The 26,179-nt window shown below is 45.9% G+C and overlaps 1 protein-coding gene across 4 annotated transcripts in view; it reads left to right on the forward strand.

The window, feature by feature from the left end:
- LOC140409077 (probable E3 ubiquitin-protein ligase HERC1) overlaps window positions 1-26,179 on the forward strand; it is a 701,933-nt gene that overhangs the window by 150,210 nt on the left and 525,544 nt on the right. For all 4 annotated transcript variants that reach the window (XM_072497165.1, XM_072497164.1, XM_072497166.1 and 1 more), the window contains 3 exons: window positions 4,307-4,519; window positions 23,123-23,296; window positions 25,488-25,599. In XM_072497165.1, coding sequence (XP_072353266.1) covers window positions 4,307-4,519; window positions 23,123-23,296; window positions 25,488-25,599 — 499 coding nt within the window. The remainder of the gene's footprint in view (window positions 1-4,306; window positions 4,520-23,122; window positions 23,297-25,487; window positions 25,600-26,179) is intronic.

Below are 26,179 nucleotides of genomic sequence, written 5' to 3' on the forward strand. Positions count from 1 at the left end.
TGGGGCTCTTTCTGGGGAAGGTGGGACCTCTACAGACAGGATGGTCTACATCTGAACCTGAGGGGCACAAATATCCTGGGGGGTAGATTTGTTAGTGCTCTTTGGGGGGGTTTAAACTAATGCAGCAGGGGCATGGGAACCTGGATTGTAGTTTTAGGGTAAGGGAGAATGAGAGTATAGAAGTCAGGAGCACAGATTTGGCGTCGCAGGAGGGGGCCAGTGTTCAGGTAGGTGGTTTGAAGTGTGTCTACTTCAATGCCAGGAGTATACGAAACAAGGTAGGGGAACTGGCAGCATGGGTTGGTACCTGGGACTTTGATGTTGTGGCCATTTCGGAGACATGGATAGAGCAGGGACAGGAATGGATGTTGCAGGTTCCAGGGTTTAGGTGTTTTAGTAAGCTCAGAGAAGGTGGCAAAAGAGGGGGAGGTGTGGCGCTGCTAGTCAAGAGCAGTATTACGGTGGCGGAGAGGATGCTAGATGGGGACTCTTCTTCCGAGGTAGTATGGGCTGAAGTTAGAAACAGGAAAGGAGAGGTCACCCTGTTGGGAGTTTTTTATAGGCCTCCTAATAGTTCTAGGGATGTAGAGGAAAGGATGGCGAAGATGATTCTGGATAAGAGCGAAAGTAACAGGGTAGTTATTATGGGAGACTTTAACTTTCCAAATATTGACTGGAAAAGATATAGTTTGAGTACAATAGATGGGTCGTTTTTGTACAGTGTGTGCAGGAGGGTTTCCTGAAACAATATGTTGACAGGCCAACAAGAGGCGAGGCCACGTTGGATTTGGTTTTGGGTAATGAACCAGGCCAGGTGTTGGATTTGGAGGTAGGAGAGCACTTTGGGGACAGTGACCACAATTCGGTGACGTTTACGTTAATGATGGAAAGGGATAAGTATACACCGCAGGGCAAGAGTTATAGCTGGGGGAAGGGAAATTATGATGCCATTAGACGTGACTTGGGGGGGATAAGGTGGAGAAGTAGGCTGCAAGTGTTGGGCACACTGGATAAGTGGGGCTTGTTCAAGGATCAACTACTGTGTGTTCTTGATAAGTATGTACCGGTCAGGCAGGGAGGAAGGCGTCGAGCGAGGGAACCGTGGTTTACCAAGGAAGTGGAATCTCTTGTTAAGAGGAAGAAGGAGGCCTATGTGAAGATGAGGTGTGAAGTTTCAGTTGGGGCAATGGATAGTTACAAGGTAGCGAGGAAGGATCTAAAGAGAGAGCTAAGATGAGCAAGGAGGGGACATGAGAAGTATTTGGCAGGAAGGATCAAGGAAAACCCAAAAGCTTTCCATAGGTATGTCAGGAATAAGCGAATGACTAGGGAAAGAGTAGGACCAGTCAAGAACAGGGATGAGAAATTGTGTGTGGAGTCTGAAGAGATAGGCGAGATACTAAATGAATATTTTTCGTCAGTATTCACTCAGGAAAAAGATAATGTTGTGGAGGAGAATGCTGAGCCCCAGGCTAATAGAATAGATGGCCTTGAGGTACGTAGGGAAGAGGTGTTGGCAATTCAGGACAGGCTGAAAATAGATAAGTCCCCGGGACCTGATGGGATTTATCCTAGGATTCTCTGGGAGGCCAGGGAAGAGATTGCTGGACATTTGGCTTTGATTTTTATGTCATCATTGGCTACAGGAATAGTGCCAGAGGACTGGAGGACAGCAAATGTGGTCCCTTTGTTCAAAAAGGGGAGCAGAGACAACCCCAGCAACTATAGACCGGTGAGCCTCACGTCTGTAGTAGGTAAAGTCTTGGAGGGGATTATAAGAGACAAGATTTATAATCATCTAGATAGGAATAATATGATCAGGGATAGTCAGCATGGCTTTGTGAAGGGTAGGTCATGCCTCACAAACCTTATTGAGTTCTTTGAGAAGGTGACTGAACAGGTAGATGAGGGTAGAGTAGTTGATGTGGTGTATATGGATTTCAGCAAAGCGTTTGATAAGGTTCCCCACGGGAGGCTATTGCAGAAAATACGGAGGCTGGGGATTGAGGGTGATTTAGAGATGTGGATCAGAAATTGGCTAGCTGAAAGAAGACAGAGGGTGGTGGTTGATGGGAAATGTTCAGAATGGAATACAGTCACAAGTGGAGTACCACAAGGATCTGTTCTGGGGCCGTTGCTATTTGTCATTTTTATCAATGACCTAGAGGAAGGCGCAGAAGGGTGGGTGAGTAAATTTGCAGACAATACTAAAGTCGGTGGTGTTGTCGATAGTGTGGAAGGATGTAGCAGGTTACAGAGGGACATAGATAAGCTGCAGAGCTGGGCTGAGAGGTGGCAAATGGAGTTTAATGTAGAGAAGTGTGAGGTGATTCACTTTGGAAGGAATAACAGGAATGCGGAATATTTGGCTAATGGTAAAGTTCTTGAAAGTGTGGATGAGCAGAGTGATCTAGGTGTCCATGTACATAGATCCCTGATAGTTGCCACTCAGGTTGATAGGGTTGTGAAGAAGGCCTATGGAGTGTTGGCCTTTATTGGTAGAGGGATTGAGTTCCGGAGTCGGGAGGTCATGTTGCAGCTGTACAGAACTCTGGTACGGCCGCATTTGGAGTATTGCGTACAGTTCTGGTCACCGCATTATAGGAAGGACGTGGAGGCTTTGGAGCGGGTGCAGAGGAGATTTACCAGGATGTTGCCTGGTATGGAGGGAAAATCTTATGAGGAAAGGCTGATGGACTTGAGGTTGTTTTCGTTGGAGAGAAGAAGGTTAAGAGGAGACTTGATAGAGGCATACAAAATGATCGGGGTTGGATAGGGTGGACAGTGAGAGCCTTCTCCCGCGGATGGAAATGGCTGGCACGAGGGGACATAACTTTAAACTGAGGGGTAATAGATATAGGACAGAGGTCAGAGGTAGGTTCTTTACGCAAAGAGTAGTGAGGCCGTGGAATGCCCTACCTGCTACAGTAGTGAACTCGCCAACATTGAGGGCATTTAAAAGTTTATTGGATAAACATATGGATGATAATGGCATAGTGTAGGTTAGATGGCTTTTGTTTCGGTGCAACATCGTGGGCCGAAGGGCCTGTACTGCGCTGTATTGTTCTATGTTCTATGTTCTAATATGCAATGTATATGGAATTAAAATGAAAGGTGAAATATAAGGTTTAAAAATCATATTTTACAAATTTTACAATTTTTTTTCTATAATGGAGAAATGGCCCATTCCACAGATGGAATTAGTTTTCAGGGCCCAGGAGGCTGTTTAGCAATAATTATGAACGTGATACACCATTTAATAATAATAATTATTATTATTAAATGGTGTACCACGTCATAATTTAAAAAGCCTGTTTGAATTTCAGTGTTTCAGTGTTTCCTGACCCTAGAGGGTCTGAGGATCCTGGGATTATATTCATTGGAGTTTAGGAGGTTGAGGGGAGATCTAATAGAAACTTACAAGATAATGAATGGCTTAGATAGGGTGGATGTAGGGAAGTTGTTTCAATTAGCAGGGGAGACTAGGACCCGGGGGCACAGCCTTAGAATAAAAGGGAGTCACTTTAGAACAGAGATGAGGAGAAGTTTCTTCAGCCAGAGAGTGGTGGGTCTGTGGAATTCATTGCCACAGAGGGCGGTGGAGGCCAGGACGTTGAGTGTCTTTAAGGCAGAAGTTGATAAATTCTTGATTTCTTGAGGAATTAAGGGCTATGGAGAGAGAGCGGGTAAATGGAGTTGAAATCAGCCATGATTGAATGGCGGAGTGGACTCGATGGGCCGAATGGCCTTACTTCCGCTCCTATGTCTTCTGGTCTTATGGTCTTAAATCTAAATTTATTATCCAGCTGAACATCAGTTACAACTCTTTCAGTAAGCTGTAAAGGTTTTTGCTGCAAGACTAACATAAAGATGTCTGTCTTGTTCAATTCAATTGATTTTCCATTGTTTTTAGTTTTACATAGCTCTTAATGCAACTCTTGGCGAAGCATACAATCACTGAAAACAACTTCTGGATTTGCTGTTCCAGGGCATCTAATAACTATTGCTGTTAGTTAGACTGACCCTTGCACATCTGGATTTGTAATATTTTTGTCTGGCAAGTTACTGAAAGTACAAGTTGACAACATCACGGTGAGGGAAACTGAGTGCTTAGAATGTGCATGAATGGGGCAATCAACGGTGTCTTATTAACCAATCAGATTGAAGAATTATGAACTAAGTAGCACAACACTGAGAACAAAGGTGACGTTAAAGAGTGTATACTGTACAATATATGAGGAATTTAGCAGATTGAATGCATAATATAGTTCAATAAGATAAATTGTGGATAACTTGTATTCCTTAGAATCTGCAAACAGTTCAGAGAAATCCATTTCACCAGATGTTAAATCCTGGATTTGGCTGATAGACATGGAACGAACCATTTCCTTTACTGTCGGACAATGTCTTGGAGAAATGCTGCAAGGTCCTATTTGCTCAGTAGAAGAAGTGAATTCAGTGTACTGGCTGAAAAGCCAGCTCCTCAGCAATGGCCTTGAAATTGACTCTGAACAGCTAGGTAGGCAATTGTTTTTACATCCTTCATACCACTTAAGAAAAAATTAACAGACTAACTCTTGACCAAGCTTCTGCCAAGGCGCTTAATTTTGTACTATAAATGCTGTGTATTTTTTTTGTACCTTCGCTCCTATAAATTTTCATTGATATTTTGGTGACCTAAAGGATTTTATGGCCAGACGTTTATGCTCCCCATCTCCAATGGATTTTGAAGCAGTGGGGAGCGTGAAATTGCACGGACCGGAATCCAGCCCCACACTGGAAGCAATTTTACGGGGCGGGGGTTCCTCACCACGGCCCCTGCCCTAATTGAGGCCCACAAGTGGCCACTTAAGTTTTAGACTGACAGATGGATAACAAATTGTGGGGGGACAAAAAAAAATGACCAAACTTACATCTTGGGCAGGAAGAGGGGGGTGGAGTACCTTCTCAAATCCCTTCTGGCTGGGGCTGTCTCCCCTCAAGGCCTCGAGACCTCTGGAACTCCCTGTCCCTTGCCTATCTTCCAGGATCCCAAATATTCCCCTCGAGACCCCCAAGTGGCCCCTACCCTTTCCTCTCTGGAACCCCTACCACTTAACCAGTCTTGCTCCCTAAACTTAGTCCCAGGCGCATTGCTGCAGTGTCTCTTCCAGCCGCTGCAGCACTGTGCCTGAAGGGACTGCAGAGCTTCCGGGGATCAGATTAGCTGACAGCTTTCCATGAGGGTCTTCTACCCATGTGAAATTGGAAGTCCTGCCTTCTGCCAATCAACGCTCGAGCCCCGGCCATTGTAAAAATTTGGATCTATGTTCCTGAGAAACTGGTTGTTGATCAGCTCCTAGATGGGAGTCAATGCAAAAGGCTTCAGTGACAAGGAATGAGGGCCAATTGGATAGCTTTCTATTGAGCTTATAGAATCCTTACAGTTCAGAAGGAGGCCATTCAGCCCATCACATCTACACTGATCGTCAGAGCATCCTACCTAGGCCCACTCCCCCACCCTATCCCCATAATCCCATCTAACATTTTGGACACCAAAGGTCAATTTATCATGGCCAATTCACCTAACCTGCACATCTTTGGACTGTGGGAGGAAACCCACAGGAGGAACGTAGAAACTTGACAGACATTCACCAGAGGCTGGAATCGTACCCGGGTCCCTGGTGCTGTGATCATAGAATTTACAGTGCAGAAGGAGGCCATTCGGCCCATCGAGTCTGCACCGGCTCTTGGAAGGAGCACCCTACCCAAGGTCAACACCTCCACCCTATCCCCATAACCCAGTAACCCCACCCAACGCTAAGGGCAATTTTGGACACTAAGGGGAATTCATCATGGCCAATCCACCTAACCTGCACATCTTTGGACTGTGGGAGGAAACCGGAGGACCCGGAGGAAACCCACACACACACGGGGAGGATGTGCAGACGCCGCACAGACAGTGACCCAAGCCGGAATCGAACCTGGGACCCTGGAGCTGTGAAGCAATTGTGCTATCCACAATGCGACCATGATGCAGCAGTGCTAACCACTGTGCCACCGTGACATTTCTTGGGATAATTTTAAGAATAACTTTCAAGTACAGATTGTATGTTTTCCTATGGATACTAGAGAAGGGTTTGAACAAAAACAAATTAGTTTGTGTCTTATCCCATTGCTGAGTATGGAACATTATGTAACAAATTAGTTGTCAGGTTTTGCTACAACTGACAGCGATAACAGTCAAAAATAAAATGTTGTGAAGTGCTTTCAAAGTTTTTTTTAAGGTTTCTATTGCTATTGCATGTAGTACGCATTAAAAAAGTTCATACTCCTGCAGCTTTCCTATGGTGAAGTGGGTCCGAATATGTTGTTTAAAACAAGGAACTTCTTTATATAAATAAATAACAAAGTTTGATAATAACAGTAATTCAGCAGAACTGTAGCAACAGTATTAACTATGAAAACAGGAGCACTAGTAAAACCAGGTCTTCCTTACTGGCCACCCTCTTGCAGACTGAAAAACCTGCCAAAATCCTCACAGCTGAAAACCCTCAACAGGCGACAGAGAAAACAACCGCACAGGAGAAAGACTTACAAGAACACTTTGCACTCATAATGACACCCTGCAACACTTCTCTCACCAACCCTTGAGAAGTGGAATGAGAATCTAAACATGAGCAGCACGGTAGCATTGTGGATAGCACAATTGCTTCACAGCTCCAGGGTCCCAGGTTCGATTCCGGCTTGGGTCACTGTGCGGAGTCTGCACATCTTCCCCGTGTATGCATGGGTTTCCTCCGGGTGCTCCGGTTTCCTCCCACAGTCCAAAGATGTGCAGGTTAGGTGGATTGGCCATGCTAAAATTGCCCTTAGTGTCCAAAATTGCCCTTAGTGTTGAGTGGGATTATGGGGATAGGGTGGAGGTGTTGACCTTGGGTAGGGTGCTCTTTCCAAGAGCTGGTGCAGACTCGATGGGCTGAATGGCCTCCTTCTACACTGTAAATTCGATGATAATCTATGATGAGCGTCCCTCTTCTATTCCCCCAGCAGAGTCAACTGGCAAACCTGGAAACATAGGAACCACTTCCTGGTGAACGCCCACAGCAGCATTATCAGCCATGTTATCTAACGATTCCTGACTGAAGCTTTTCCCGATTCATCTGATTTGAACTACCTCTCTGTGGCGTGGTAGTCGTGTCCCTCCTTTTGCTTCTCATGTCTGCTGTTCACTCTCTCTCTTAAGATGTGGCTGAAGCAGATCGAGTTGATCTATCTAATAACAATTCCACTGGAGAGAGCCCGGTTGTCGATTGTGGCGTGATGTGATCCTGGAATTAAAATCTTGAGAGCTTTGTACTCAGAATATCAACTGCCATTCTCTTCAATCCCTCTTCAGAGTTTGAACAGCTCGCTCCACCAAACCATTCGAAGCCAGATGAAACGGTGCAGCACGCACATGGCGTACACCGTTCTTTTGCATGAACTAATTCACTTGTTAGGCGCATTTGGTAGACTGAGTTGAAAAACGTTGACGTAGCTTCTCAATTGTCATAGGAGCTGTAATATTACTGAAGATGTATGCTTCCAGCCATTTTGAATGTGCATCTACAACACCCAAAAACATGTGGCGCATGAAAGATCCTGCGAAGTCTACATGCAGTCTGCACCCAGCATATCAGGCCACTCTGAAAGATGAAGTGGTGCTGGTGGCACCATCTTCTGGTTTATCTGACAGGCTGAACAGATTCCACTAGACATATGACCTGGCTAGACTTTTCATTCTAGAAGCACCTGGATGAGCCTCATGAATTTCATCCATGACTTGTGAAAGACCAGGGGATGGAATTACCACTTTTTAGAAAGTAAATTTAGAGTACCCACAATTAAGGGGCAATTTAGCATATCCAATCTACCTACCTTGCACATCTTTCTAAGTTGTGGGGGTGAGACCCACGCAGACACGGGGAGAATGTACAAACTGCACACGGACAGTGACCCGGGGCCGGGATAGAACCCTGGTCCTTGGCGCTGATAGGCAGCAGTGCTAACCACTACGCCACCATGCTGCCCTTGGAATTACTACTCTTGAACAATATGCATCCATCCTGCACACCTAACTCATCCCTACACTTCACATGAAATTTCAACTCATCATCTTCTATGATAGTTGGCAACACTTGCATCAGAAATCTTTTAACATGTCGCAGAATAAGATCTCTGTCCGTCCACTACTTAATCTACTTCACAGTTACTGGGAAGTAAGAAAATGGTCTCAGAGGACACAATAACTTGGATGGCAAATCTGGTAAAGGAGAAGACTGTCTGCAGTTATCTTGTCTATCCCTGCTCTGTACATGATATTATACAGATAACTTGACAAAGTAACTGCCCAGTACGGTGTTCTTGCTGAGACCATGGGAGGAAAACATTTTGACTCACTGAAAAGACTTCTCAGTGGCTTGTAGTTGGTACATATGGTGAATGAATGACTATAGAGGTACTGATGGAATCTTTTCACCACAAAAACGATAGGTAGATCTTTTTGTCCAACAGTGAATATCCCTTTTTTGTCTTTGTCAGCATACTAGATGTTATAACGATGGGTTTTTCAGACCCGTCCTCCATTAAATGAGAAAGTACTGACCACGCTCCATAGGTGAGGCATCGCACAGCAGGATAAGTTCCCTGTCTGGACCAAAATGGACTATCGGGTTAGCCAACTGCAGCAGCACCGTCACACCCCTGAAAGCCCTCTCCTATCATAGAATCATAGAATTTACAGTACTAAAGGAGGCCATTCGGCCCATCAAGTCTGCACCAGTCCTTACAAAGAGCACCCTACTGTAGCCCACGTATCTACCCTATCCCAGTATCCTCTCCTCTGTAGACTCCCACCTCCACTCGGTTTCTTTATACAGAAGTAAGTACAGGGAAGCCAACAGACAGGTCTGACAAAAATTTGTTTCACAATAGTTTACCAAACCCAAAAATGACCTGAGCTCGGACACGTTCTGGGGCTCTGGATTTTACTTAATGACTAAAATTTCCTCTTCACAGGATATAATTGATAGATTTGTCACATGTACCGAAGTACAGTGAAAAGTATTGTTTTGCGGCCAAGGGGGCGTACACAGCACGTACACAGTAGATAAAAAGAATAATCGACAACGTACATTGACAAATACGTAATTAGTTACAGTGCGGAACAAGGGCCAAACAAAGCCAATACATGAGCAAGAGCAGCATTGGGCGTCGTGAATAGTGTCCTATAGGGAACAGATCAGTGCTAGGGAGAGTCGTTGAGGGGTCTGGTAACTGGGAAGAAGCTGTTCCTAAGTCTGGATGTACCGGTCTTCAGACTTCTGTACCTTCTGCCTGATGAAAGGGTCAGGAAGAGGGCAAAGTGTGGGTGCAAGGGGGTCTCTGTCAATGCTGTCTGCCTTCCTGAGGCATCAGCGAGAGCAGACAGAATCAATGGGAGGATGGGCTGAATTCACCACACTCTGCAGTTTCTTGCGATCTTGGGGCGAGCAGTTGCTATACCAGGCTGTGATGCAGCTGTACAGGATGCTCTCAATGGCACATCTGTAGAGGTTTGTAAGGGTTGATGCAGACATGCCGAATATCTTTAGCTTCCGTAGGAAGTAGAGACGTTGTTGGGCTTTTCTGACTGTTGCATCAATGTGAGTGGACCAGGACAGACTGTGATGGTGACCCTCAGGAACTTAAAGCTATCGACCACCTCCACTTTGGAGTCATTTTTGTAGTCCTTTATTTCGTACTACGCTTCCTGAAGTCTATGATCAGTTTTACTGACAATTTATTAGAGAGAGGTTGTTTTCGGTACACCATGCAACCAAGTGATCTATCTCCCTTCTGTAGTCTGAGTCGTCGTTGTTTGAGATGCGACCCACCACAATCGTACCAGCTGCAAACCTATGGATCGAATTGGAGTTAAATCTTGCCACACAGTCGTGTGTGTATAGGGAGTACAGTAGAGGACTGAGCACACATCCGTACGGGGCACCGGTGTTGAGGACTATTGTGTAGGCGAACAGCTCCTCAAACACGGTCACAAACATCCCCCACCTTTTCTCAAATCCCCCTGCAGAACCCCTTAACTCATACTTTATCTTCTTCAACCGCAGGAAGTCGTACAGGTCATCCAATCAAGCCGCTACCCCGGTGGCGATGCCGACTGCCACTCCAGTAAAATTTGCCGCCGTGCAATCAGAGAGGCGAAGGCCAAGACATCGGCCTTCCTCCTCCCCATGAGCTCTGGCTTCTTTGAAACCCCAAATATCGACGCCAAATGGTTTGGGTCCACCTCCTCCTCCACTATCCTGGCTAAGACCATGAACACTCCCGCCCAGAATCTTCCTAATTTTTGACAACCTCAAAACATGTGAGCGTGATTCGCTGACCCCTGCCCAGACCTCTCACATTCATCTGCTACCTCCTGAAAGAACCCACTCATTCTTGCCCGAGTCATATGCACCTTGTGAATCACCTTAAACTGTATCAGGCTTATCCTTGCACAAGAGGAGGTCCCATTTACCCTATGCAGTGCCTCACTCCGTACTCACCAATTGATCTTCCCTGCCAACTCCGCTTCCCGTTTCTCTTTGATCTTCACCACCCGCTCGCCTTCCTGCTCCCCCACCCACTTGTATATATCCTCAATTCTTCCCTCCACTTCCACATCCGGAAGCATCAGTTGCTCCAACAGGGTGTATCCCGGCAACCTAGGAAACCCCCTCCAGTCCTTTTGCACAAAGTCCCGAACTTGTACCTGAACTCACTACCCCTCGGCAGCTCTACTCTCCCTTAGCTCCTCCAGACTGGTGAACACTTCCTCCAAATACAAATCCCTCACCTTGACCAGCCCCACTTCCCTCCACCTCCTGCATACACTATCCATTCCCCCCGGCTCAAACTTACGATTCCCGCACAGCGGAGTTAACAGCGACACCCCTTCCACCCTAAAATGCCTTCTCAATTGATTCCATATCTTCACCATGGACCGGGTTCCGTGAATACCTACTCTGAGCCATTGGCAATGCTGCCTTAATCATAATCCACAAACTAGACCCCTTAGACCCCTTCCTCCTTCATTCTAACCCAATCTACCCCATCTCCTTCCCCCACCCCCGCCGCACCTTGCCCCCCCCCCCCCCACCCCTGCCTCTGCTTCAGTAGCCGGGTCCTCCCCACCCTCGGCACCTTCCCTGCCCATACAAAGTCCGAAATGATCATGTCCACTTTCCAAAAAAAGGCCTTTTGGTATAAAGATCGGGAGAGCCTGAAAGATTAACAAGAACATCGGCAGAATATTAATTTTCACTTGGACCCTCCCCGCCAACGTTAAGTGCCGTATATCCCACCTCTTAAGATCCTCCCTGGCCTCCTCCACCAGCATTGTTAAGTTCCACATATGGAGCCCCGTCCATTCCCTCGCTACCTGAATTCCCAAATACCTAAACCTATCCCTCGCTACCATAAATGGCATCCCCCCTTAATTAGCACGCTGTCCCAGATCAATCACTGGGAATAACACACGTTCCCTACATTCAGTTTGTTCCCCAAGAACCCTCCAAACCTCCCCAGCAGGCCCATAATCGTTCCCATACTCTCCAACGGTTCGAAACATACAGCAAGAGGTCATCGGCATAGATGGACACCCGATGCTCCCTTTGGCCCTCCTAATGCCCTGCCACTCCGCCAACCCCCTGAGAGCCATTGCCAATGGCTCAATGGCCAGCGCAAACAGCAACAGTGACAGCGGGCACACCTGCCTCATATCCCTGTGTAAGTCAAATCTTTGTGAGCTCATTTCATTTGTCCTCACCCTTGCCCTTGATGCCACACCGAGCAACCGCACCCATGCCACAAATCTCAGCCAAAACCTTGAACAAGTAGCGCCACTCCACCCAGTCAAATGCCTTCTCCGCGTCCATCACCTCCGGTACCAGAGCCCCTGATGGATTCATCATCACATTCAACAGCCGTCTTATATTACTCACAAGCTGCCTACCCTTCACAAAGCCTGTTTGATCTTCTGCAACCACCCCATGGACATGATCCTCCATCCTCCCCGCCAACAAATTAACCAATGGTTTCACATCCGTGTTCAGTAGTACTGTATTTAGCTTTCACATTTATAGTAGAAATCTAGTGCGAGGAAACATATAGTAAACAGTAACTTTTTTAAAAATACTTTTAAATTTAATTTACTAATTAATTGACGCAATGTCAATTAGAGGGGTGCAGTGCTCTGACTGTGAGATGTGGCAGGTCCGGTAGGCTTCCAGCATCCCGGATGGCTTCATCTGCAGAAAGTGCACCCAACTGGAGCTCCTCACAGACCGCATTGTTCGTTTGGAGCAGCAGTTGGATGCACTTAGGAGCATGCAGGTGGCGGAAAGCATCATAGATAGCAGTTATATAAATGTGGTCACACCCAAGATGCAGGCAGAGAAATGGGTGACCACCAGAAAGGGCAGGCAGTCAGTGCAGGAATCCCCTGTGGTTGTCCCCCTCACGATTAGGTATACCCCTTTGGATACTGTCGGGTGGATAGCCTATCAGGGGAAAACAGCAGCAGCCAGAGCAGTGGCACCATGGCTGGCTCTGATGTTCAGAAGGGAGGGTCAAAGCGCAGAAGAGCAATAGCCATAGGGGACTCTATAGTCAGGGGCACAGATAGGTGCTTCTGTGGACGTGAAAGAGACTCCAGGATGGTATGTTGCCTCCCTGGTGCCAGGGTCCAGGATGTCTCCGAAAGGGTAGCGGGCATCTTGAAGGGCGAGGGCAAACAGGAACAAGTTGTTGTACATATTGGTACTAACAACCATAGGCAGGAAGGGGCATGAGGTCCTGCAGCAGGAGTTCAGGGAGCTAGGCAGAAAGTTAAAAGACAGGACCTCTAGGGTTGTAATCTCGGGATTATTCCCTGTGCCACGTGCCAGTGAGGCTAGAAATAGGAAGATAGAGCAGCTAAACACGTGGCTAAACAGCTGGTGTAGGAGGGAGGGTTTCCGTTATCTGGACCACTGGGAGCTCTTCCGAGGCAGGTGTGACCTGTAGAAGAAGGATGGATTGCATCTAAACTGGAGAGGCATAAATATCCTGGCCGCGAGGTTTGCTAGTGTCACACGGGAGGGTTTAAACTAGTATGGCAGGGGGGTGGGCACGGGAGCAATAGGTCAGAAGGTGAGAGCATTGAGGGAGAACCAGGGAATAGGGCTAGTATGGCTCTGAGGCAGGGCAGACAGGGAGAAGTTGCTGAACACAGCGGGTCTGGTGGCCTGAAGTGCATAAGTTTTAATGCAAGAAGTATTACGGGTAAGGCAGATGAACTTAGAGCTTGGATTAGTACTTGGAACTATGATGTTGTTGCCATTACAGAGACCTGGTTGAGGGAAGGGCAGGATTGGCAGCTAAACGTTCCAGGATTTAGATGTTTCAGGTGGGATAGAGGGGGATATAAAAGGGGTGGCGGTGTTGCGCTACTGGTTCGGGAGAATATCACAGCTGTACTATGGGAGGACACCTCCGAGAACAATGCGGCTATATGGGTAGAGATCAGGAATAAGAAGGGTGCAGTCACAATGTTGGGGGTTTACTACAGGCCTCCCAACAGCCAGCGGGAGATAGAGGAGCAGATAGGTATACAGATTTTGGAAAAGAGTAAAAACAACAGGGTTGTTGTGATGGGAGACTTCAACTTCCCCAATATTGACTGGGACTCATTTAGTGCCAGGGGCTTGGACGGGGCAGAGTTTGTAAGGAGCATCCAGGAGGGCTTCTTAAAACAATATGCAGACAGTCCAACTAGGGAAGGGGCTGTTCTGGACCTGGTATTGGGGAATGAGCCCGGCCAGGTGGTAGAAGTTTCAGTAGGAGATCATTTCGGGAACAGTGACCACAATTCAGTAAGTTTTAAAGTGCTGGTGGACAAGGATAAGAGTGGTCCTAGGGTGAATGTGCTAAATTGGGGGAAGGCTAATTATAACTATATTAGGCGGGAACTGAAGAACCTAGATTGGGGGCGGATGTTTGAGGGCAAATCAACTTCTGACATGTGGGAGGCTTCCAAGTGTCAGTTGAAAGGAATTCAGGACTGGCATGTTCCTGTGAGGAGGAAGGATAGATTCGGCAATTTTCGGGAACCTTGGATAACGAGGGATATTGTAGGCCTCGTCACAAAGAAAAAGGAGGAATTTGTCAGGGCTAAAAGGCTGGGAACAGACAAAGCCTGTGTGGAATATAAGGAAAGTAGGATGGAACTTAAGCAAGGAGTCAGGAGGGCTAGAAGGGGTCACAAAATGTAATTGGCAGATAGGGTTAAGGAAAATCCCAAGGCTTTTTACTCATACATAAAAAGCAAGAGGGTAGCCAAGGAAAGGGTTGGCCCACTGAAGGATAGGCAAGGGAATCTGTGTGTGGAGCCAGAGGAAATGGGCGAGGTACTAAATGAATACTTTGCATCAGTATTCACCAAAGAGAAGGAATTGGTGGATGTTGAGTCTGGAGAAGGGTGTGTAGATCGCCTGGGTCACATTGAGATCCAAAAAAGACGAGATGTTGGGCGTCTTGAAAAATATTAAGGTAGATAAGTCCCCAGGACCTGATGGGATCTACCCCAGAATACTGAAGGAGGCTAGAGAGGAAATTGCTGAGGCCTTGACAGAAATCTTTGGATCCTCACTGTCTTCAGGTGATGTCCCGGAGGACTGGAGAATATCCAATGTTGTTTCTTTGTTTAAGAAGGGTAGCAAGGATAATCCAGGGAACTACAGGCCAGTGAGCCTTACGTCAGTGGTAGGGAAATTACTGGAGAGAATTCTTCGAGACAGGATCTACTCCCATTTGGAAGCAAATGGATGTATTAGTGAGACGCAGCATGGTTTTGTGAAGGGGAGGTCGTGTCTCACTAACTTGATAGAGTTTTTCGAAGAGGTCACAAAGATCATTGATGCAGGTAGGGCAGTGGAGGTTGTCTATATGGACTTCAGTAAGGCCTTTGACAAGGTCCCTCATGGTAGACTAGTCTTTTGGACTAGACTAGTACAAAAGGTAAAGTCACACAGGATCAGGGGTGAAGTGGCAAGGTGGATACAGAACTGGCTAGGTCATAGAAGACAGAGAGTAGCAGTGGAAGGATGCTTTTCTAATTGGAGGGCTGTGACTAGTGGTGTTCGGCAGGGATCAGTGCTGGGAACTTTGCTGTTTGTAGTATACATAAATGATTTGGAGGAAAATGTAACTGGTCTGATTAGTAAGTTTGCAGACGACACAAAGGTTGGTGGAATTGCGGATAGCGATGAGGACTGTCAGAGGATACAGCAGGATTTAGATTGTTTAGTGTATAGCGTTCAATTTTGGTCGCCACACTACCAGAAGGATGTGGAGGCTTTAGAGAGGGTGCAGAAGAGATTTACCAAGATGTTGCCTGGTATGGAGGGCATTAGCTATGAGGAGCGGTTGAATAAACTCTGTTTGTTCTCACTGGAACGACGGAGGCTGAGGGGCGACCTGATCGAGGTCTACAAAATTATGAGGGTCATAGACAGAGTGGATAGTCAGAGGCTTTTCCCCAGGGTAGAGGGGTCAATTACTAGGGGGCATAGGTTTAAGGTGCGAGGAGCAAGGTTTAGAGTAGATGTACGAGGCAAGTTTTTTACACAGAGGGTAGTGGGTGCCTGGAACTCACTGCCGGAGGAGGTGGTGGAAGCAGGGACGATAGTGACATTTAAAGGACATCTTGACAAATCCATGAATAGGATGGGACTAGAGAGATATGGACCCAGGAAGTGTAGAAGATTGTAGTTTAGTCGGGCAGCATGGTCGGCACGAGCTTGGAGGGCCGAAGGGCCTGTTCCTGTGCTGTACTTTTCTTTGTTCTTTGTTATTTGATATGGGCCTATTCGACCCACATTCCAACGGGTCCTTCCCTTTATCGGAATTAGTATGAGTACTGCCTGCATCATCGTCTCCGGCAACTCCCCCTTCTCCAGTGCTTCATTAAATGCCCCTGACAGATGTAGTGCCATGCCCATCGCAAATTCCTTATAAAATTCCGCCAGGTACCCATCTGGCCCAGGGCCTTCCCTTGCCTCATACCCCTGATACTATCTAGCACCTCCCTCAGCACCAGGGGCTCCTCCAATGCATGCCTCTTTGCTTCCTCCACGTCGGGAATTCCAGCTAGTCCAGGAACTGCTCCATGTCCCCCTCCTCTCCCCCCGGGCCTGCTTCGCAAAGACCCTTAGTAGTACTCCCTAAATGCCTTGTTTACCCTCCCTGGCTCCTGTACCACATCACCAGCCCCAGTCAGTATCTTCAATATTTCCCTGGATGCAGCTTGCCTCCACAGCTGGTGCGCCAGCATGCGGCTCGCCTTCTCCCCATACTCGTATTGCACCCCTGTTGCCCTACACAGTTGCCCTACCGCCTTCCACGTTGTCAGCCTGTCAAACTGTCCCTGCAACATTTTCCTCCTAGCCAAACCCTCCACGGTAGGCATCCTCGAACATTCCCTGTCCACCTCCACTATCTCGCTCGCCAGACGGTCATGTTCCTCCCTCCTTTCCCTATCCGCCCGAGCCTTCTAATTTCCCCCGGACCACTGATTTCAATGCTTCCCAAAAAATGGCCGCCGGCACCTCCCCATTCTGATTCAACTCCACAGACTCCTTAATGTTCGCCAGCACCTTATCACAAAAACCTTCATCCGCCAACAACCTCGAGTCAAACCTCCGCTCCGACCTCTGCTCTCGTCTCCATCTAAACCGAATTTCCAACCAGTGGGGCGCATGGTCCAAGATAACTACCCCCAGATACTCTGCCCCCTCCACAACAACCAAAATCTCCCGACTCACTACAAAGTAATCAATCCTCGAATACACCTTTATAGACGTGTGAAAAGAAGGAATACTCCCTTCCTCCTGCGTTCAGAAAGCACCATGGATCCACCATACCCATTCTCTCCATAAACCCCCTCCCCCCCAGCTCCCTTGTCATTTGTACCTTACCCATCGACCTGAGTTCAACCTATCCACCCTCGGCTCTAGGACACAGTTAAAATCAACTCCCATGATCAACTGGTGTGTGGCCAAATCCGGGATCACTGCCAGCAACCCCCTCATAAAACTCACATCATCCCAATTTGGGGCATCAACATTTACCAACACCGGTGACCCTTCTAAAACTCCACTCACAATCTGATATCTCCCACCCGGATCCCTCACCCCCTTAGCACTCACAAATCCCATTGCTTTGCTCATTAAAATCGCAACTCCCCTCGATTTTGAATCAAACCTGGAGTGAAAAACCTGCCTGACCCACTCCTTCCTTAACCTAACGTGGTCTTTCACACGGAGGTGTGTCTCCTGCAGAAATACCATCCCGCTTTTAAGCTCCTGAGGTACGGGAAAACCCGCAACCTTTTACCCGACCCATTCGGTTCCCGGACGTTTCACATTACCAGCCTTACTGGAGGTTTACGCCTTCAATCCCCTCTATCGTTCATCATCTTCCCCACTTCACTCCTGCCCCCTTAATTCCACCCTATACTTAGCCCATCCGCAGCCATTTTGCAACAACCCCCCCGTCCTTCCCTGGCTACCCCTCTCGGCATTCACCCCAACCACCTCTGTTCCGTTCACCAGCATCACCTGCTGGCGCGGCAGCCCTTGCCCAAAGGCACCTTTATTCCCCCCCCCCCCCAAACCCTCCACGTTTCAGCTAAAGGAGGAAGGATACCGACTGACCTTACCCTACGGGCAGCACGGTAGCGTTCCTCCCGCATTTCCTTCCTCTGCTGGCAGAATTCCTCTTTAATAAAAGCCATCAGCTGCTCCACCTGAGGCCTTCCAGCTTACATCAACCCTGCATGCTTACAGTCGCTGCTGCTGCAGTGTAGGTCTGCCCCAACTCTTTAGCTTGGTCTCTCCCTGATTTCTGCCGAGTCTGATAACCAGCAGACATACCAGTCCCGGGGGGACACTACTCCTCCAACATTCACCTACCCCGCTTCATCAAAATTCCACCCAATATCAGATAAAAAGAGCTCTTCTCTGCGCCTTCAAGCAGGAGCTGCCTCTCTGTGTGTGACCACTCACATCATGGCCACCACCGGAAGTCATACTCCACTTTGTGCCAGGAAAATGCACTCTCTCCTCTTCAGACACGTGCCACCTCTGAACACCTTTTTAAAAACTTGATTCAGATTGCTGAGATGCTCCTCTTCAGTCTTACCTTTAGTTAAGATGTCATCCAAGTAGACTGCAACCTGAGGAATGCCTTGCAACAGTTGGTCATCCTTTGGAAGATCGCCAGACTGGAGGTTATGCGAAAAACCAAACGATAATAATTGAACAACCCTTTATGCATGTTATAAAAGCAAATTACTGCGGATGCTGGAATCTGAAGCCAAAGAGAAAATGCTGGAAAATCTCAGCAGGTCTGGCAGCACCTGTAGGGAGAGAAAAGAGCTAACATTTCGGGTTCAGATGACCCTTTGTCAAAGCTAACAGACAGAGAAGGTGGGAAATATTTATACTGTGGAGTGAGAATGAAAGGCAAGTCATAGCCACAGAAACCCAGGGAAACGGGATGCTGATAGACACAGAAACCGCAGGGAAAGAGAGAACAAAAGGTGTGAAAGGCCAAACGACAGGGAAACTAACATCAGAGGGTAAATTGTGACAGATGTAGATGTGGGGGATGGGGAAGGGGGAAGCAAAGGGGAAAAAGGGTAAGAAAAGGTGGATAAGATGGGGGCGGTGGGGGGTAATATATATAAAGAAAGGCAAGAGAGAAATAAATGGTAAAAGACAGTTAAAATGAAATGGGATGAAAACAAATGTGTTGAGGTGGGGTAGAGCTAATCATCTGAAGTTGTTGAATTTGATGTTGATACCGGAAGGCTGTAGCGTGCCTAACTGGAAGACGAGATGTTGTTCCTCCAGTTTGCATTGAGCTTCACTGGAACGTTGCAGCAGGCCAAGGACAAACATGTGGCCATGGGAGCAGGGTCTAATGTTAAAATGACAAGCAACGGGAAGGTTAGGGTCCTGAATACGCACAGACCTAAGGTGCTCAGCAAAGCGATCACCCAGTCTCCGTTTGGTCTTTCCGATATAGAGGAGACAACATTGGGAGCAGCGAATGCAATAGATCAAATTGGAAGAGATGCAAGTGAAACGCTGTTTAACCTGGAATGAGTGTTTTGGGCCTGGGATGTTAAGCATGGAAGAGATGAAGGGGCAGATGTTGCACCTTCTGCGATTGCATGGGAAGGTCCCACGGGTTATGGGAGAGATGTTGGGTGTCGTGGAGGAGTGGACTAGATTATCTCGGAGGGAACAGTCTCTGCGGAATGCTGTCAGAGGGAGTGAAGGGAAGATGTGTTTGATGGTGGCATCACACTGGAGTTGGCGAAAATGGTGGAGGATTGTGCTTTGCATACGGAGGCTGGTGGGGTGAAATGTGAGAACGAGGGGGACTCTATCCTTGTTCTGGGGGCGAGGGTAGTGGTGTGGGAGATGGACCGCACCCTGTCAACAACTATAGGTGGGAAATCATGGTTGAGGAAGAAGGAACACATTTTCGAAGCACCATTCTGGAAAGTGGCATCATCGGAACAAATGCGACGGAGACGAAGGAACTGGAGAAAGGGATGGAATCCTTACTGGGTGTAATGTATGCGTGTTGATGGTCATGTGCTGCCTTGAATTTTCCTCTAGCAGGAGTTGTTGATATGCCTGGCTCATGTCCAGTTTTGAAAAAAGCTTTCCTCCTGCAAGAGTTCCAACCAAATGTTCCACCCTAGGTAATAGATAAGCATCTAACTTGGAAAGCTGGTTAATGGTGAGTTTATAGTCACTACATATGCGTACTGAACCATTCTTTTTAAGGATGGGTCCATTGGAGTTGCTAAATGAATAGGTTCAGTGATTCCAAGCCTGTGCAGCTGTTCTAATTCCTCCACTTTCCTTCTCATGGCATAGAGCACTGTCCCGGGCTGGAAAAAGCGAGGAGTAGCCTGAGGATCGACAAACAGCTTTACAGCAGTACCATGCAATGTACCCAGTTGATCCTTAAATATGTCTGGATATTTTTTGACAACGTCCTTGGTCACCCTTGTCTGCTTCATCTCACCTCACTTCAGTGAAATTTTGCTGAGCCAGTCCTGGCTGAGCAAACTCGGCCCCTTCCCTTGTTTCTTGACTTTAATACATGATATGGACTTCTAATGCCTGATCAAAGGTATGGACTCTCCGGTGTACGTCCAAAGATTAATCTTTGTTGGAGTAAGGGCTGGCACTCGATTAGATAGTGTAGGTCTCCTCGCTAATTACGGATGCGGAGGCTCCTGTAGCCATCTTCATCTTGATTTCCTCACCATCGACCACACTGTAGTAAAATTAGGTTCGTCTCGTGCCTTATTCACGTTCAACATGCTGTGCGTTTGCTCCACTGCCTGCTCTGAGCTGTCTAAATGATGCGTAGCTGATTGCAACTTCTTCAAATGAAAAGTTTCTTGTTCAGCCTTCGCCTTGCGCTGCACACGCCTGCATTTCTTTGCTAAATGCCCCTTGTTGCACTGGTCACAAACATCATCGCGAAATGTGCAGTGATTCGCATATTGTGGCCCAGCACACCTAAAGCACTCCACTGCTTTCACTTTATTGCTTGAAACTCTTTCTTCATTTGATGCAGCGTCCCCATATGGTCACCAACGCTAGATTTCTGAATATCTTCAGTATTACTGGCAGTCGTTTCCATGCCATGAGAAATTTCAGATTTCTTAGAAGTCAATGTGGCTGCACCCAACAACTGACGCTGAATGCTGTCCTCGTTAATGTTGCCGACCGAGCTCCCGCTGAGCATATCTTTTAAAAACTGCTCCAAAATCAATGTTCTGAAAGCTGCTGGTATAATTTTGCCACAGTTAGCTTTCCAAAAATGGCTGTGAAATTTCAATCTTTGAACAATCACTGAGGGCTTCGGTTTATGGTGATTCTGGACCAGAGCAACTAAATCTGCAGTGTAATCCAGCCTTGGCTTCCATGGCATGGCCAGATTCCTCATCAACTTTTAAGTTTCCCCCGCCACCCCCCTCCCCCAAAAACCCCCCACACACATTCTCAGGAGAATAGAGTGCTGTTTTGCCTAATCTTCTTTTCCATTTGTTAAAAAAAATGCAGCAACCTTTCCACTTATTTGGTCCAGTCCTCACTTCACTCATCAAAATCACCAAGCGCCCTGAATGTAGCCATTGTGCTGCTAACTTGAAATTCCGTCAAACTCAGGGTGAAAACTAAAAACTCATTGAATGCAACCTCGTGTTGCCCCACTGAACATCGCAAAACTTAGTTTCATTTTCTTGCTGTTTTCTCCTCTTCGCCAAAAAGATCAAATGCGTTGTTTAAGAGAAGGAACTACTTTATATAAATAAATAACGACGTTTGACAATAACAGTAATTCAGCAGAACAGTAGCAACAGTATTAACTATGAAAACAGGAGCATTAGTAAAAACGAGTCTTGCTTACAGGTCACCCTCATGCAGACTGAAAAATCTGCATATGCTCAAACCCCTCAACAGACGGCAGAGAAAACAACCACTTAAGAGGAAGACCTAAAAGAACGTTCTGCATTCAATATGACACTGCAACATTTTGTGAATGCTGCATTTAAAAATTCAAAATAACACTGCAACATTTCCTGAATGCTGCATTTAAAAAGATTTCCCGGAACCAAGGCCATTATTAGTTGACATCCCTGATTGCCAAAGAGAAGATGGTGATGAATCACAGCCTTCAACTGTTACAGTCCATGCTGTAGGTACACCCAGACTGCTGTTAGAAAGGGCTTGTCAGGATTTGGATCCAGCGACATTGAGGGAATGGTGATATAGCTCCAAGTCAAGATGGTGTGCGCCTTGTGGGGTAGTTGCAGGTGCTGGCATCTGCTGCCCTTATCCTTCTAGGTGGTTGAGGTTGCGGGGTTGGAATATGCTGTTGAAGGAGCTTTGATGAGTTACTGCAATGCCTCTTGTATATAGTACACACTGCTACCACTGTAGGCCGGTAGTAGAGGGAGTAAATTATTAATATGGTGGGTGGGATACCTATCAAGTGGCCTGCTTTGTTCTGGATATTGCCATGCTTCTCGAGTGTTGTTGGAGCCTCACTCATTCAGGCAAATGGAAAGTATTCCATCATACTCCTGACTTGAAGATGGTGGACGAGCTTTAGTGAATTAGGAGGTAAGCTAGTCACCAAGTGCTCTGACCTGCTCTTATAGCCACAGTACTTGTATTTATATGGCTGTTCCAGTTCAGTTTCTGGATAATGGTAACTACCATAAAGCCACTGAACGTCAAGGGGAAATGGTTTGATTGTCTCTTGTTGGAGACGGTCATTGCTTCGCACTTGTGACACGGGAATTGCTCGTCTGATTGACTAACCCCTTCATTCCTTCGTATTATCCAATTCTTTTATCTTTGTTCTTTCAATTGCCTTTGTGAATAAACACCTCATTTGCTGTGCGCGTCAGAATATAATCTCCCTGCTCATTCACTTGTACATATTTACATTTAAACATTATTTTCTTACAATTTTTCTGAAACATGCAAGTTTTCTCAGGTATGCATTTGTCTTTAGAATTTAAAAAAAAATAATTTAGAGTACCCAATTCATTTTTTCTAATTAAGGGGCAATTTAGCGTGGCCAATCCACCTACCCTGCACATCTTTGTGTTGTGGGGGCAAAACCCACGCAAACACGGGGAGAGTGTGCAAACTACACACTGACCCAGTGACCCAGAGCCGGGATCGAACCAGGGACCTCGGTGCCATGAGGCAGCAGTGCTAACCTCTGCGCCACCGTGCTGCCCTTGTTTTTAGAATATATCAAATGAGGAACAAATAAATCCTTAATCCAGGTACATTATCTGAATCCAGAAGTTGCTTTTATTTATATATATATATATATATATATATTGTGTATATATATATATATATGTACTATGCTAAATATGTTTACGCAATGTTTATGAAGTGTATTCCTTTTTCATTCGACAAAGATTCTTCTTTTATGATGTTCTTCAAAGATCTTTCTCTTACTGCAGATTTACTAATGAATTGTCTCACTGGAAAGGCTTTGGCTGGCTCTATGGAACGGAAGTCTTTTGAGTTCAGAGTTTCTGAAGACACTGCAGCACTTATAGACATTGCACTGGGTACTTCAGTTGAACCAGGTTACAAAATATGGAGCAGAATGCAGGCCTACGCCAACAGCAGTGGTAATTTTCAACTGTTACGTAGTTTCATCCAATACTGTTTTCTCACTTTCCTGAATGTTAGTTTTAAGATTTTGATATGTTTCACTGCAAATCAAAGTAATTGGTTAAGATGAACTTTGGAATGGCCAGATCTAACAATGAAATAATTCAATGGCTGCTTGGTACTACAGAACTTGAGTATTGCTGAAAAAGGAGACATGCCGTTGAAGCTTTTCATCTTGCAATGTTCAGGACAGATTTGCAAAAGAGATCAAAAATTTATGCTGCATGAAAAAAGGGTGCTGATTGTTTGACAAATGGTATCTGATTAGTAGTGGCATTGCCAAGGAGAATGCACCAGGGAACAGTTAATTGCCAAGCTTTGGTTTAACTTCAAGCTAGGCAGGCAACTCTGGTCAAGACATTGCCATGGGGAGTGAACCAGGGAATGTCTGTTCCCCCAAGTTTTTGTTTAGTTGAAAAACATGAAATGTGTGGAAATGTTCTTTTAGCCAAGGACAAGGCCCTGTGTGTGAATATATGTAGCTTCTAGCACACCTAATTTAGCCACACTGCAAGCCTGACTGATCTTACATTGGTTGTCAGTGTATTTTTTGGTATATTAGGATTGTTTAGCAAGTGTTGCCCAATCAGGGATCTGTAACAAATACAATGTTCAACCTCAACCTGTTAACTTATAACCTGGCACTTCCCTCAATCTGCCATTACCATCAGGTTGGGCAATCAACTCTGATCCAACGAGGAGTGCATGAGAGCATGCTAGGAGCAGCACCGGGCATTCCTGGTATGTACAGGACTACTTGTATGTCAAACAGTGGAAGCAGCATGCGATAAGCAGAACTAAGCAATCCCACAACCAACAGATAAGGGTAAAGCTCTGCAGTCCTGCCACATCAGTTGTGAATGATAATGGAGATTTAAACATCCAACTGGAGGAGAAAATTCAAAAAAACATTCCTCTCGTTGGAGGAACCCAGCACTAAAGTGCAAATATGAAACTGAAGCATTTGTAACTGACTTCAGCTGGAAGCGCCATTTGGAAAATCCTTCTTGGCTTTCTCCTGAGGTCCCTAGGAACACAAACCAGTCTTCAACCAATTTGATTCACTCCAACCGATTTCAAGAAATAGCTGAAGCCACTGGATACAATAAAGGCTATGGTCCCTGACAACATCCAGGCTATAGTACATAACTTTGTGCCCCAGAACTAACCTTATCCCTAGCCAAGCTGTTCCAGTGATTTTGTCACTTGCACCTACCCAACAATGATGACAATTGCCCACCTGTGACCTGTCAACAGAAAGTAGGCTAAATCCAGAGCAGCCAAATAGCTACCCAGTCTACTCTCAATAATCTACAAGGTGTTGGAAAAAGTAATTGGCGGTGCTGTCAAGAGCACTTACTCAGCAGTAACCTTCTTATGACGCTCCTTTTGGGTTCCATTGCAACCACTTGGCTCCAGACCTAACCATAACATTATAAGAAATACAAGTAGAGTTCCTCAATACCGGTAATCTTGGGCCCAAGTCTGTGCTGTATTTTGAAACGTGCTGGGTTTGGAAAAAAAATGTAGAAACCTTTATTTCAGTGTATAGAGGACACATGAAAAGCAAACCATATGATTTCAAAACACTTCAATTTAATGGCCATGCCTCTGCTGACATTAATTCTCAAATGTTGGAAATAATTACTCTTTCATGCTGACCCCGCTTCCTGCATCAATGCACCCTGTTTAAAATGAGAAAGATCAATCAAATTGGCATGATAATAAAACCGTTGTAAGTGAAAAATATTTTAAATTTCTATTCATGTACATTGTACAGTCCAAAGATGTTCAGGTTATTTGGGGTTATGGGAATACGGTGGAGGAATGGGCCTAGGTATGGTGCACTTTTGGAGAGTTGGTGCCAAATGGCCTCTTGCACTGTAGATTTAATCCCCATGCCACCCACACCCACCCACAATCTTCGTTGGCAGTTAAAATCCTGTCCGTTGAGTTTACATCCTGCCATGGTAAATTGAAATTGAATTTGTAGGCTAGCACAAGAAATTTACCATGAAAGCTGTACAATAAAAGCTGTATTTTGACAATTTGCTTGATTAATAGTTGTGAGGTGAGAGTTTTAAGTGCAGGATTATGTAAGTAGTATATCTGCATATATTCAAAATCTTTTGAATTGTTTTGTTTCAGAATGGGAGCATAGTATGAGCGGAGACCATTTGTTGGAAACAGCATCTCGATTTGTCCTTGCCGTATTACTCAAGCACACAGGATTATTTCAAGAGGCTTGCAAAGATGACCGGTAATTTAAGTAAATGTTAGGAACATTAAATACATTCATACAAGGGGAAAAGAAAGGGAATCAAATATGAAGTTCCCTGTTTGACGAAAGGAATGGAGATTAGAATGAAACAGAAAAAGGAGGCTTTTGATAAATGGTTCATTCACAATACAGTAAAGAACCAAGCTGAATACAGAAGGGAACTGAAAAAAGAAGCAAGAGGGGGAAAAAAAGTGTATGACAATAGATTAGCAGGTAATTTGAAATGGATGCTGCAAAAGTCACAGTAAAGGAGTAGGTAATAGTACATAAAAGCAAATTATTTCAGATGCTGGAATCTGAAGAAAAACAGAAAATACTAGACTATCACAGTAGATCTGACAGCATATGTGGAGAGAGAAGGGAGCTAACATTTCGAGTCTCGATGACCCTTCGTCAGAGCTGGCTTTGCCAAAGTCCGCTTTGACAAAGAGTTATCCAGCCTAGAAAGGTTTTGGCTCCCTTCTCTCTCTGTAGGTATTAGTACAGTTGGATAGAAAAATAGGATAAAGATACTTAACAGATTGGCAACACTCAAAATAGAAAGGTTACCTGATTCAAA

This window comes from Scyliorhinus torazame, chromosome 3 (genome assembly GCF_047496885.1).
Source record: "Scyliorhinus torazame isolate Kashiwa2021f chromosome 3, sScyTor2.1, whole genome shotgun sequence".
In the NCBI taxonomy this organism is placed as follows: Eukaryota; Metazoa; Chordata; class Chondrichthyes; order Carcharhiniformes; family Scyliorhinidae; genus Scyliorhinus; species Scyliorhinus torazame.